This window comes from Stegostoma tigrinum, chromosome 3 (genome assembly GCF_030684315.1).
Source record: "Stegostoma tigrinum isolate sSteTig4 chromosome 3, sSteTig4.hap1, whole genome shotgun sequence".
NCBI lineage: Eukaryota > Metazoa > Chordata > Chondrichthyes > Orectolobiformes > Stegostomatidae > Stegostoma > Stegostoma tigrinum.
Genome location: NC_081356.1, coordinates 64,735,669 through 64,750,968, shown reverse-complemented (window position 1 = coordinate 64,750,968; position 15,300 = coordinate 64,735,669). Strand labels below are relative to the sequence as shown.

The following is a 15,300-nucleotide window of genomic DNA, read 5'->3' as shown; positions in this document are numbered from 1 at the left end:
GAAAAAGCAATTCTCATTTTACCCCAGCATTTTCATCAGTTACATTTTCAAACTTGAGTTCTACTTATTTTCATCAGTGATTTGTTTTTCAGGAACTCGAAAAGGACCTTGATTTGTTCAACATTACACTCGCAAGACAGCAAGCGGAAGTAGAGGTATTTGAAGGATTTTAAAATGCAAATTGACTTTGCTAACCAAGAGTATTTATTTTACAATTCTCTTTATCCTGTTTTTCTTTGATCATTTAATTTATAGGATATACCAAAATATTTAGTTTGTGTTGTACACTGATTTAAATAATTGATGTGGCGCACCAACAGAATTTTTTTTGATGTAAGTGCTTAAATATCAAATTCAATACCGTAGAAATTAAAGACAATGTATTCTTTAAATTTTTTCCTATAGCTTATGAAAACAGGGCATAAAATTTACAGACCAGGTGCAAAAATTGAGGATGAGAAAACTGGCGGATGGTTTGACTGGGCTTGGAGTTGGGCAGCAGCAAAAGAAGAGAAACCACGAGATTCCAAATCTGGTAGAGGAAAATGTTTTATTGTCTATCAAATAGGATATTATTTATGTAAATCTAAAATAAAAATAGAAATTGCTGTTGGGTAGATCCTTTTGAAATCTGCCAGAGTCAGAGTCACAGAGCTGTACATCATGGAAGTAGACCCTTCAGTCCAACTTGTCCATGCTGACAGGTATCTTAAATTAATCTCGTCCCATTTGGCAGCACTTGACCCATATCCCTCTTAAACCCTTGCAATTCATATACCCATGCAGATGCCTTTTAAATGTTGTAATTGTACCAGCCTCCGCCACTTCCTCTGGCAGCTCATTCCTTACATTCACCATCCTCTGCCTGGAAGAAGTTCCTTCCCAGATCCCTTTTCTCTAAAATCTTTGCCCTCTCACTTTAAATCTATGCCCTGTAGATTTGGGCTCTGCTACCCTGGGAAGGTGAGAAACCTTGGCTATTCACCCTTATCTATTCCCCTCACTCCTATACACTTCTGTAAGGTCACCCTTCAGCTTCTGCTGCTCCAGGGAAAATAGCCCCAGCCTATCCAGCCTCTCCCTGTAGTCAAACCATCCAACCCTGGCAACATCCTTGTAAATCTTTTTCTGACCCTTTCAAGTTTCACAACATCCTTCTTAAGGCAAAGAGACGAGAACTCAACGCACTATTCTAATAGTAGTCTAACCAATGTTCTGTACAGCCACAACATGACCTCCCAACTACTGTACTCAGTGCACTGACCAATGAAAGCAAGCATACCAGTCACCCCTCCACAATCCTGTCTGCTTGTGACTCTACTTACAAGGAATGATGAACCTGCGCTTGAGGTCTCTTCATTCAGCAGCACTTCCCCAGGACCTTAACGTTAAGCGTATATGAAATTCTTATTTGCTGATTTCGCACACGATGGCTACCTAGATTCCCGAGAAGGTGGGGCTGGAGGTAATAGTGATGTAAATGGACTCCGACATCATGAGAGCTGGAATATCTGGGATGGTGAGAGATAATGGGGACTGCAGATGCTGGAGAATCCAAGATAACAAAGTGTGAAGCTGGATGAACACTGCAGGCCAAGCAGCATCTCAGGAGCACAAAAGCTGACGTTTCGGGCCTAGATCCTTCATAGGGAGCTCTCTGATGAAGGGTCTAGGCCCAAAACGTCAGCTTTTGTGCTCCTGAGATGCTGCTTGGCCTGCTGTGTTCATCCCGCTTCACACTTTGATATCTGGGATAGTGTTGGGACATCTGGTTGGACATGTTCTGATAAGCTTGTTGGGGCAATGAGAAGTGGGCAGAGAGTGTGCATGACCACTGAATCTGCTCCTGGTCATCCTGGACAACACTGGGAACATTTCACGCTTGGTCCACCACCAATGTACGCCAGAGCAGTGTGTGCTATCGACAGAATAGAATGCAACAACTCAACAAGGCTTCTTGTAAGAGTGCCTTCTGAACCTGTAGCACGTGGACTAAACGAGCTGCAGATGCATGGCCACGCCACTACCAGCAAGTTCTCTTCCCTGTAAGACGGTAAGAAATAGAAACAGGAATAGGCCTTTTTGGCAGAGCAGGCCCAAGAGGGACATTCAGTAGGATCACGGCTGATCTGACATTGCTCATGTTCACTTTCCTGTCCTTTTCCTGTAACTTTTGGTCAAGAATCTATCTGCCTCAGCTTTCTGTTATATACACAAGGTATCTGCCACCATGGCTCTCTATGGCAAGGAGTTCCAAAGACACTCAATTGCCTGAGAAGAGATTCCTCCTCATCTCAATCTTAAATGGTGCTCTTTATTCTGAGAGTACGCCATCTGGTCCTTCACTCTCCCATGAGGGGGATCATCCTCTCAGCATTTACGCTATCAAGCCCCTTAAGAATACCATATGTTTCAATGGGATAATCCCTCATCCTTCTAAACTCCCCAGTGAGTGGAGTCCCAACCTGCTTAGCTTTTGCTCATAAGACAATCCTTCCATACTGTGGATTATCCTAGTGAATTCACTCTGAACTGTCTCCAGTGAAATAATAACTTTTCTTAAATAAAGGAAATTAAACTTCTCACATTATTCCAAATGTAGTCTCACCAGGACCTTGATACAGTTACGATAAGACTTCCTACTATTATACTTCATCCCCTTTTGATATAAGAGCCAACATTAATAGGAGTGTAGGAACAGGAGCAGGCCATTCAGACCCTTGAGCCCATTCCACCATTCCCTGAAATCATGGCGGATCTGTGACCTACTTCCGTATTTTGGCTGCTACCTCTTAATACCTTCTTATCCCATAATCTTTTAACACTATCCTGACTTGGAACTGTATGATTGTTCCTTCACTGTTGCTGATTCAAAATCCTGAAGCTCCCTCCCCAGCAGCATTTTGATTGCACCCATACCACATGGAGTACAGGAGTTCAGGATATAGTTCACCTTTGAGGGCCAAAATGGCTTTGTAATAAATACTGGCCTAGGCAGTGGCACCCACATCCATAACTGAATTTAAAAAAGAAAGGACATAACTCATGGATCCAACCCCTTTGTCCACCTTTTCATCTGCTGTGTTTTCAGAGGCTGCAAAAGTTAAAACGTCAGCATATAGTCTCCTTAAATTACCTATTTTCCACCTCATTGTTGAAACTGGAAGTGGAGCAGTTATGATTGTGATTTCATTGTTTAATCCTCCCTCCCCAACTCATCCTGATCTATAATAAAAACCAGAAGAACTGCGGATGAACCTGATCTATAATCCTTTACTGTGTCCTTGATTGACTTAAAAGGGATATTGGCATAGAGTTATTCTTGAATTAGGAAAACTTAAATTGTCTGGTCATCTCCTGTTGTCCTGTGCTCGTGCAGTTAGTACACTTGTTTGAGAAAGCAGAGTCTAGCTTTTGGCTGGATTCTAATGCCCCTATAGTTCATTCGTCTTCTAAGCTGGAGACGGTTCAGAAGAGGTTTTCCTTGTTTTTGCTACTATTGGAAGGTTTGAGTGATAAAGAAAGGCTGGGTCTTCTTTCACTGGAGTAAGGTTGAGAGGTGACCATACAGAGCTTTATAATATAATGAGCCGAATATATAGGGTTCATGGCCCTTAGTGGCAAAGAACTAAGATCTGCAGAATCTCTACAGACAGAACTGTAAGTTGCTCAATCTCAGTTTTTACTGCAATATTTTTGATCGGGCTTAAACCAGTTTGCAATTGCAAGTCTGTTTGCTTCCCTGTCACTGAACTGATTTATGTTAATTTTTTTCTAACCATGACACTGCAAACTAGAATCTGAGGTGGCAGAAAATTATTTCCTGCAGCATAAATCTCAAAAATAATATTTCCCTTCAAACTTTTTCCATGTACATGTATGATTCTTTTGATAAGGTCTGCCACTTAAATGTTTCAGTTTTCTGGCCTTCTCTCCTTCTCACCATGGACTTCCACTCCCTCTGCAACTTTCTTTTCCAATTGGATGACTGCAGGCTCTCTCATCCTTCTTTCAATGAAGGCGCAACTAGTCCCGATCCACATTAGGCTCCTTCACTTGACTGAACATGTTCTTCTTTCTACCACCTTCTCCACTGTCTCCCAAATATTTTGTATAGAAATCTATATAGATCCGAACTCTGCATCTGCCTTTTATATAGGATGTACGGAATATTCTTTGTTTCTCTCTGTTCCATTCCTTCACAGCCAGCTTTTTTTGTTTTTGATTTGTTAGTTGAGTTTGTGCTGCTTCCTACTTTTGTTCAGAATTTGAAAAGAATCATCTTTTACATAAGCTGAAAATCTTGCTTCCAATTTATACCTCTCCCTTTTACATGGTCTGTCTCTGACTTTTCTCTGTTCCTGGTCTACTGCCATCATTTTTCAGGATGGACTGTTTACGAGTACAAGTTTTAAGTAACATACATGCAGACTTTGACTTTATTTGCTGCCATTCTGCTACCTTCAAAGATTCGCTTCAGTTCTCTCAGTCTTATGGTGAATGCGAGTTGGAAAGGAGTCAAAGTGAAGCTATTCTCCTGATCTTGTCTTTACCAAACCCCATGAAATCCTTGGAAAATAAACTAATGATAGAAATGGGTTTTTGAAAAGAGCAGTCCTGAATTGATTGACTTAAAACTGAATCTTGTAATGATCCTTTGGCGTGTCCAAAGATACTTATCATAGAATCCCGATAGTGTGGAAGCAAGCCATTTGTGCCATCGAGTCTCCATCAACCCTCTGAAGAGCATTCCACCCAGATCCACCCCTTGCCTATCTTCGCATTTCCCACACTAGACACTGTGGGCAATTTAGCCTGGCCAATCCACCTAACCCGCACATCTTTGGACTGTGGGAGGATACTGTAGCACCCACGCAGACCTGGGGAGAATGTGCAGACACGTTCAGAAAGTTGCCAGAGGCTGCAATCAAACCTGCGTTCCTGGTGGTGTGAGGCAGCAATGCTAGCCACTGAGCCACCGTGCTGTCTTTCTAGCTCTTAGATTGGAGCACAGCTAGCTGAAGTTAATGTGTTGGCCATTACCTAAATATCCAAATGCTTTTTGATAAGTGAACCTAATTTCAGAAGAGTGACCCATGACAACTGAAACGTTACTAATATTTGACTAATAGAGATGAATTTTCCCACTTTAACATTCATGAAGTTGTCATAATTGAAGTGGAAAAGTGGGGATGGGAGAACCTTGTATGTCCCACTATAAGCCAGGATGATTGCCTGAAATATTAATTTTTTTCTTTCTACTTAGTAATTTTGTGTTTTCTGACCCGGTAGTGGAAAAGCTGGAATTGTCTCTCAGATACTTTTGCTAACCTTTTCAATGATTTCCTTTAAAAGCTTTCACACAGACCCACTGACAATGCAGCATGAAGCTGGAGAAACACGGTAGACCAAACAACATTAGAGGAGCAGGAAAGTTGACATTTGGGGTCGGTCCCTTCTTAAGAAGGGCTTTCTTCTAAAGAAGGGTCCTGGCCTGAAACATCACCTTTCCTGCTCTTCTGATGCTGCCTGGCTTGCTGTTTCTCCAGCTTCATGCTGTATTTTCCCTGACTCCAGCAGCTGTAGTTCACATCTCCGGTACAGAACCGCAATCAGGTTAGCCCCACTGGAATGAAAAAACAAGCAGCTTTTTAAAAAAATAAAAACAGACTTGCCAAGCTTGAATCATTAGCCAAGATTTTAAAGTAACCTTCTGTTCCAAATTCCACATTGAGTGCTAAAGTAATCTTACTGCTATTTGAAAAGAAGTACTGAATTCAACCTGACAATTTCTACAACTGTATGATTTTATACTTTAGAATTTTGGTCTGTAGTGGGATAAAAGAACTGACAAGTCAGTTAATCTATTTATTCAGTTTGGTCTGAAACCGTTTTCTAATTAAAATGTAGAAAGCTACTTTTTGTAACTTCTTCAAAATGTTTTTTTAGGAATTGATTTATTGATGACACCTGAAGAAAAAGCTAAACTCTATGCAGCAATTGGATATAGTGAAACTGTGGTGGATCCAACCATGCCTAAAAGAGTAGGTTTTATAAAATTACTTGTTCAGCTTGTTCCTGCATCATTATTTGGTTTGGTGTAGTAAATGAAACTAATACTTTGTTTTAACTGTCACCTTTTGAACTGGCACTCTTGACAAATCGTCAAAAATTATGTACATGAAATTTTGGGGGTTTACTGTGTTATGACAATCTGTGATGTCTGAATAGTCAGTTGAGGGTGTGACTGAGAAGGCTCTCTGCTAGTAATTTTTATTTAAGGCAAAGTTGCATTGTAATTTCATTCGTGCTGTAAATGAAATATAACTGTGATGTATGTACCCACTGTATTACATTTCTATTACTTGGTTTGTGTTTTTGCATTAATTATGCAGACATCTTGATCAACCAGAATATTTGATGAGCCAATATGCTCCAGCTCCTGTAGATGCTGGTGTTTAAATGATTGCTGTATTTTATTCCATAACCATTGGTAATGCAACCTTTCAGGAGAGTCAATGTGCCTTGTTTTTGCTTGATGATTATTTCACCGAAATTTTTGTGGCGTGAATAATTGATCTCCCATGGTGTTGCTAACAAGAAAGAAAGAAAAACAAGATTATCATTTCTTTCTTTCTGTCTCCATCTTGTTCAGTAAAAGGTATATCTTTTTTGGGCTCATTCCTTCCGTGGTTTGTTCACATGCATAATCTGATTTGCATCAGGAATAGATCAGAAGTCTTATTAACGAGAAGTCTAATTCCTAGAAGCAACTAGAGAACAAATACCTGCTCAAGTCCTGGAGTTCACAGCAATGTTGAATGAGAAATCGCAATTGATATTGCCAGTAATATGCCAAATCTCCTATTTTTGAGTGCTCCTACAAAGAATTCTCCTTTATAAATATATCTGTAGATATACTTCTTGTGGCTGAAACGTGAGTAGGTGCTGGCCCCCTGTTTGAATTTGCAGACATGTGGGGAAGCATCACTGGAAACTAATGAATCCTAGGATTCAGCATCACAATAATGAATTCTTTGCTCAACACTTGTCCTAAGCAACAGACATTACAGTTGTGCATTGAGTTGGTTGATGCCATCTTATATGATTTGAAATCAAATTATTACTAGCAGCTAGATCAACAGATCTTGCCTGTGAAGTCCGTATTGGAGAACGTATTGATGTTGTGTCATACCAGTTTGTCCTCTGGGAGCTTAACATCAGTATTATTGAGGATTTCCATGTTTGGTCCCAAGGAAGAACCAATAACATTTTATTGTTTATTTTCTCAGAATCCAAAAACCGGATGTTAACTCTTTAAAAAAAAAATCACACACAAGATTCATCTTTTTTTAAATCAAAAGGTTTTATTAAACGCAAGAATAGTCAATTATTTTAAATACCCTTGAAAGTATAAGGAACGCAGTTACTAAACTCAACATCATTCTATTCCTTCCCCACAACACCAACTCCCACCAGCCAGCTACCACCAAAATAAACTCAAAATGGATTGCAGTCAAAAGTTAGAAGATAACCACTTGATCTGTGTAATGATCAGAAGATTTGTAAAGACTCAGATTGCTAAAGACTTCTACTTTATTTTGGCATGGCCTTCTCTTCAAATCTTCTCCAACGATTTTATAGTTAGAAACTTCACGTTCAACACTGTATTATCTCCAGCATTTTAAGCATAACCACCCCAGGCAGAGCTCCCCTCGTACTAACGTTCTTTAATTCTGCAGTATTAGGAAACTCACTAGCCTCTCTTCTTCAATGTGAGCTCCTGTGTGTTTGAATATTTAGAGTGGAATGTTGTCAGATCCTAGAGCCTTTACGCGGTTGCTTTATTGCCTTGGTGATGTCAGCTTCTGATGGATCAAAGGTCATATCATCCAGAATGTGATGGTGTGAAAACAATTTAATGAAGTTTTCATGCACTGTGAATCCTTGTTTCAGAAGATGGTTCGAGTGCTTTACTGAATGAGAGATTCTTATGAATGTATGGAGCTTATTACTGCCTTCAGAGAGGACTGGTGCTGTTTCATCAATTCTGGGGCAGTTTACAGTTCTTTGTGGTGAACCTTCGGATTATGCTTTTCAGCAGTTTCCTGAAATCCTGCAGTGATGTTCCCCTGTCATTGATGCCTTCTCTTCTCTTAGTTTGCCCTGCATCCTGTTTTAGGCGTGGTGTTATTGGCTTTTCTTGGCAATTTCTTCTTATCTGTAGGATGTATGAACATTGTGCACATCTGTTAGCTTGGCTATGTCTTGGTCATTCTTGAGGAGCCAGACTTGATGCTTCTGTTTCCAAATCCAAGCACCTCTGATTGTGTGCTATAAATAACATCCTTTCAGTTTTGCCAAGAATCTTTTTTAGTGTCTGCTACCTTTTGTAGTGTATGCAAATGCATTAGCTTTTTAAAATTTCCAGTTCCCGTCTGTTGATATCGCTTTTTTGGATAACTTGCATAAAATCCTTCTGTGGTTTGTCTCTGTCATCACATTTTATGTGTTATCTTCAAGAAGACAATACTTCTGAAAACTTGATGGTCTCACCAGAATTTTGAACCACCTTAGGTGGTGTATTGAATACATCTCTTTGAGGTCTCGCTTGAGGTATAATGTAGTACAGTATTTACCAGCATTTCGATCTAAGGAGCTTTCTGAGGCTATTTTCAAAATTGACAATGTTTAAATGGTTGTAAGGTCAAACTTCTTGCACTTGGGGAGGACCTTGTTGTTCTGTTACGCATCAGTATGGAAGAACACAATCGAACTGGATGGTAATGTAGAAAAAGTGAATTCTGGAGCGTGTTTAGCAACTCACCTAAGAGAAGGACACCATAAAAATTAGGTACGTCCAACATTTGCACTATGCATTATCAGCTGACAAGCGGTTCTTCACAACTTCACCCGTTTAAATAGCCTCAATTTGCTGGTTGAGAGGAAACTTCAATCAAAATCTGTTAGTGTGGATGTTGCACTGGGGACAGATAATGGATACTATCAGCAACTTTTATTCTGAACCCTGCACAAAGACTGGCTCAGGGTGATGCCCACTCTTCACAGATTTGGGCAAATGCTAATTATACAGCTCACCCAGACAGCAAAGCAGACCAGTTTGATGTATCACTACTACCGCCCATGTATTAAAGTCTGTACCAACACTGGCATTGAGTCATCGAGGATAATGTATTTGTCCTATTGTGGTATTTCTCAGATGTCTTTCTCTGAGATCATTGAAGAACACTCCTTTGACCGCATCCGATGCATTCATGTGTGTAAGTTGGAACTAATGTACGTTGCAGAGACCTAAGTGAAGCACGATGAGTTTTTGCTTGATGCACCTAAGCAATTAATTGATTTTCATGCTATTTCAGGTCAAATTGTGAAGCCTGCTGTCTTGATAAACCATTGAAAAGTGAAACATTTTCCTGTTACGTTAGTATGCAATTCCTCAGTAAATGTGGTTTTACTGAGTAGTCAATGTAGTATTTACCCAGCATTCTGGCTGCAAGGGTTGTTCTGTGTTGTTTTTGCTTGTTCCCTGGCCTGCTATCATGTGTCATCTAGTAATTAGTTTTTATGTTTCGAGTTTTCTTGGTCACCAATCACTGTTTGAAACGAACAAGGAGCAGTGAAGTGGTAGATGCAGAGGGGCCTAGGTAGCTTTGCTTCTCAGTCACTGGATTAAGGAAAGAAGCACTCTAAATATCTAGAAGGATAAGGGCAGCAGATGAATGGAACACCATCAACTGCAAGTTGGCTTTCAGACCACTCACCGTCCTGACGTGGAATTATATCACCATTTCTTATTTGTTAATGGTTCTAAGTCTTAGAATTTCCTTTTCAATAGTATTATGGGTATTACTACACCCCACCCCATAGATTGCAGGTTGAAAGGTAGTTCACCACTAACTTCATGAGAACTATTGGGAACGGGCAGTAAATGCTAGCATTGCCTGAAATGGTCATTGTCATTGTTGCTGACTTTGAACTTGAATGTAGCATTTATTTACATTGTACAGTAAATACTAACTGTTGTTCTTGACCTTATTGCATAGTATGAAGCAGTAAAACTTGCTGTGAAGCTTGTTAGCATGTCCGTTTCCATTCGAGAAGAAGACAACCAGCCAGAGATCATGAAATTTGCTGTGATTGACTTGAGCATGATGCTGACCCAGAGACCAGGAGCACAAGCAATAAAGTACGTTTTTATGACTTATAACATATCTTTGGATCCCTCATTAAAGTAGATGATATTACTTTTCTCCCAGGGCTATGACTGAAATAGTGATTGCAATGAATATGTAGAAGAACGCAAGTTAAATTTAACAGCTTATTCTTTTTGGTAACTAATGTACGCAGTCTTTTAGGAATTTTATTCACAAGGGAGATTGTGGGAATCTTTGACAATGCTCAAGTTGCTCTCTCCTAAACTCTTCCATCATGGTTGATATGCCAGAAATACCACATAACAAGCAAACTCCCATTCATCTGTTGCTCCTTTAAGATTACCCTCGTTACCTCCCAAACTCCTCATAGTTGGAATTAAAACCATGTGCCTCTTTACAGATTTGTCTGTGAGTTCACTGTGACCTTCTTTCAGAATTTCTTCTAAGTTTCTAAGTAGCAATTATCTAACAATTTGATTATTTTGATTTTGTGCACATCTCCCTGTTGACCTCTGCGTCATTTTCTCTGAAACTGTTATCTGTTAGCTGCCCCGTTCCCACCTTGTCTCTTCAATGAACTCGTCAGTGAATCTGTGAAACCCAGTTCTTGTTCCATAAAGCTGACTGCTGCTGAACAGCAATTTTTGTTTGTATGTCATACGTGTGTGTCGTTGACAAGGCCAGCATTTATTGCCCATCCCTATTTGCCTTGAGAATGATAATGAACCATCCAAACCACGAGTTTCTGGTTTCGAGATGTACCCACATGTTATTCTGAAGGTAAGACCATGAAGGCACAGCAGTCGGGATGTTGTATGGCTTGTGAGGGAAATTGCCGCTTGTGGTATTGCATGTGCCTGTGCTTTTAGGTGGTGGAGGTGACAGGCTTGTCAAAGGAGGCTTGCTAGGTTAATGTAGTGCACCTTGTGTGTTTTAAAAAAAAACACTGCCACAGTATTTTTGGTGTGAGTAGCCAATGAATTAATAGGTAAGGTGCTGATCAATGGGGCTGCTATGTTCTGAATTTTGTCAATCTATTTGATTGTTATTGGAGTTTCTTCCACCCAGGCAAGTGGAGAGTTTTCTGTCACTTTGCTGAATTGGTTTGTAGATGGTGGACAGGCTTTCAGGAATCAAGAGATGAATTACCACAGAATTCCCAAATTTTAACCTGCCCTTTTAGCCAGTGTTTGGACAATTTGGTTTATAGTGGTAGATGAATAATAATGAATCTTCAACATGAAGAGGCTCTGACCTTCATAAGATGTGGTTTTCTCCCTGATAGAAGAGAGGTGCAAGTTACATCAGCTAGTAAGACATTGTTACTAAGACTGTTAGCGACTTGGATGTAGTATTTGACCACTTCAAGATCCAGACCTGTTCTCCTGATTTCCTGCCCAATGACTTTGATGTCACATTGGTTGGAGCATAATGCAGTGTCCAACATTAACTCTTTCACAGTTAGCTGATACAAGATTTCAGATATCAGAGGTCACAGATAGAAGGTGATTAGTAGAAGGATTTAAGAGTTTGTAAGGAAAACATATTTCAGCTAGAGAAGGGGGTAAGTGTTTGGAATTTGTTGCTATGGTTTGATGTTTGAGGCAAAAATGCTGAGCTCAACTCAACTCATTTAAAAGGAACTTGCAAATTAACTTGTTTCAGGTGTACATCCAAGGCTGTGGATAATGTATTGGTAAGAAGGCCGAGAGCTGGCAGCACCTTTATCCACATAGAGGAAATGTGATGGGCTGAAATGGCCTCTTGCTAGCGCATAAACTAATGATCCTGTTATCTTTCTTCAAAGCTGCTTTTCTTCCCCACCCTCCCCCATAGTTTACATTTATACATGCATGTACGTGATTACACATGCTTCTATCCCATCTCCTCCCAAGCAGTTCTTTATCTGTAAAGTCCAATGTGCTTGTTCTGCAGATAGTTTTGCTGTCAGCATGACTTCAGTTAGATTCTGCAGTGAAATAATGTGCATTGTGTTGCTCTTTCTTGTCAGTAATTGATGCTTCTTGCCAGTCATGCTGTCAGGTTTGAAGGTTCCTATAATGATGACAAGAACGGAAAACATTTTCTAGCTCTATGTAGTTGCAGATTTTGTTTTCGTTGAATATATATTTTTCTTTATTCACTCATGGGATGAGGGCATTGCTGGCTAGGCAATTCATTGCCTGCCCCTAATTGCCCAGAGGGTAGTTAAGCAGCAGCCACATTGCTGTGGGTTTGAAGTCACAGGGAGGCCAGGCCAATAATTTTCACTTGTACCATAGGTAATGCCATTAAATTTTCTTGTTGGGTTCTGCCATGAGTTGAGGAAACCCAAGAAACTCATATGCCCACTGCCCTTTGACCATTCAGTTGACAACAGTTGACGGAACCCAGCCCATGGCCAACAACCTCATCGCTCCGCCCACAATGTCCACAGCCAGCAACCCCAGAGGAGACAGCCACACTGAGCCATGCCGAATCTTCACCATCCCCACAGAACTCCCACTGACTGAGGATGAATGGTCAGTCCTAAGCAAGGGGCTCACCTTTGTCCCCCTACAACCACACATCAACGAATACCATTCACGTTTGGACATAGAGCAGTTTTTCCGCCGCCTTCGCCCCCACGCTTACTACTTCAACCAGGAACCTAACCCTCCCTCCACTGACCCCTTCACCTGCTTCCAACACTAGTCCTCCTCCTGGACACCACCCCCAGGCCTCCTACCCTCCCTCGACCTCTTCATCTCCAACTGCCGTCGAGACATTAACCGCCTCAACCTCTCCACCCCTCTCACCCACTCCGACCTCTCCCCTGCAGAACGGGCAGCCCTCCGCTCCCACCCCAACCTCACCATCAAACCCGCAGACATGGGTGGCGCAGTGGTAGTATGGCTCACTGACCTCTACATCGCCGAGGCCAAACACCAACTCTCTGACACCACCTCCTACCGCCCCCTTGATCATGACCCCACCCCCGAGCACCAAACCATCATCTCCAACACCATTCATGACCTCATCACCTCAGGGGACCTCCCACCCACAGCCTCCAACCTCATTATTCCCCAACCCCGCACGGCCCGTTTCTATCTCCTTCCCAAAATCCACAAACCTGCCTGCCCTGGTCGACCCATTGTCTCACCCTGTTCCTGCCCCACCGAACACATCTCCACCTATCTGGACTCCATTTTCTCCCCTTTGGTCCAGGAACTCCCTACCTACATCAGTGACACCACCCACGCCCTCCACCTCCTCCAGGACGTCCAATTCCCTGGCCGCCAACAGCTCATTTTCACCATGGACGTCCAGTCTCTATACACATGCATTCCGCATGCAGATGGCCTCAAGGCCCTCTGCTTCTTCCTGTCCCGCAGGCCCGACCAGTCCCCCTCCACCGACACCCTCAGCCGCCTAGCTGAACTCATCCTCACCCTCGTTCGATTCCTCCCACTTCCTACAGACTAAGGGGGTGGCCATGGGCCCCCGCATGGGCCCCAGCTATGCCTACCTCTTTGTAGGTTACGTGGAACAGTCCCTCTTCCGCACCTACACAGGCCCCAAACCCCACCTCTTCCTCCGTTACATTGACTGTATCGGTGCCGCCTCTTGCTCCTCAGAGGAGCTCGAACAGTTCATCCACTTCCCCAACACCTTCCACCCCAACCTTCAGTTCACCTGGGCTATCTCCAGCACATCCCTCACCTTCCTGGACACCTCGGTCTCCATCTCGGGCACCCAGCTTGTAACTGATGTACGTTTCAAGCCCACCGACTCCCACAGCTATCTAGAATACACCTCCTCCCACCCATCCTCCTGAAAAAATTCCATCCCCTATTCCCAATTCCTCCACCTCCACCGCATCTGCTCCCACGATGTGGCATTCCACTCCCGCACATCCCAGATGTCCAAGTTCTTCAGGACCGCCACTTTCCCCCCCACAGTGGTCGAGAACGCCCTTGACCGCGTCTCCCGCATTTCCCGCATTTCCCGCAATACATCCCTCGCACCCCGCCCCCGCCATAACCGCCCAGAGAGGACCACCCTCATTCTCACACACCACCCCACCAACCTCCGGATACAACGCATCATCCTCCGACACTTCCGCCATCTACAATCCGACCCCACCACCCAAGACGTTTTTCCATCCCCACCCTTGTCTGCTTTCCGGAGTGACCACTCTCTCCGTGACTCCCTTGTTCGCTCCACACTGCCCTCCAACCCCACCACACCCGGCACCTTCCCCTGCAACCGCAGGAAATGCTACACTTGCCCCCACACCACCTCCCTCACCCTTATCCCAGGCCCCAAGATGACTTTCCATATTAAGCAGAGGTTCACCTGCACATCTGCCAATGTGGTATACTGTATCCATTGTACCCGGTGTGGCGTCCTCTACATTGGGGAAACCAAGCGGAGGCTTGGGGACCGCTTTGCAGAACACCTCCGCTCGGTTCGCAATAAACAACTGCACCTCCCAGTCGCAAACCATTTCATCTCCCCCTCCCATTCTTTAGATGACATGTCCATCATGGGCCTCCTGCAGTGCCACAATGATGCCACCCGAAGGTTGCAGGAACAGCAACTCATATTCCGCTTGGGAACCCTGCAGCCTAATGGTATCAATGTGGACTTCACCAGCTTCAAAATCTCCCCTTCCCCCACCGCATCCCAAAACCAGCCCACTTTGTCCCCTCCCCCCACTGCATCCCAAAACCAGCCCAGCCTGTCTCTGCCTCCCTAACCTGTTCTTCCTCTCACCCAGCTCTTCCTCCCACCCCAAGCCGCACCTCCATTTCCTACCTACTAACCTCATCCCACCTCCTTGACCTGTCCGTCTTACCTGGACTGACCTATCCCCTCTCTACCTCCCCACCTATACGCTCCTGTCCACCTATCATCTTTTCTCTCCATCTTTGGTCCCCCTCCCTCCCCCCTCCCTATTTATTCCGGATCCGTCACCCCATCCCCCTCTCTGATGAAGGGCCTAGGCCCGAAACATCAGCTTTTGTGCTCCTGAGATGCTGCTTGGCCTGCTGTGTTCATCCAGCTTCACACTTTATTATCTTGTTCTTAGACAAGTTGTTTTCTGAACTAGATTCTCTTTGAATAGTCTTTGCAAAATGCA

At 43.0% G+C, this 15,300-nt stretch overlaps 1 protein-coding gene across 1 annotated transcript in view; it reads left to right on the top strand.

Moving 5' to 3' along the window:
- Positions 1-15,300, top strand: part of vps13a (vacuolar protein sorting 13 homolog A) — a 379,786-nt gene that overhangs the window by 68,849 nt on the left and 295,637 nt on the right. Inside the window, exons 14-17 of the mRNA XM_048527513.2 lie at positions 93-155; positions 406-535; positions 5,950-6,044; positions 10,065-10,207. Of these exons, the coding sequence (XP_048383470.1) occupies positions 93-155; positions 406-535; positions 5,950-6,044; positions 10,065-10,207 (431 nt within the window). The remainder of the gene's footprint in view (positions 1-92; positions 156-405; positions 536-5,949; positions 6,045-10,064; positions 10,208-15,300) is intronic.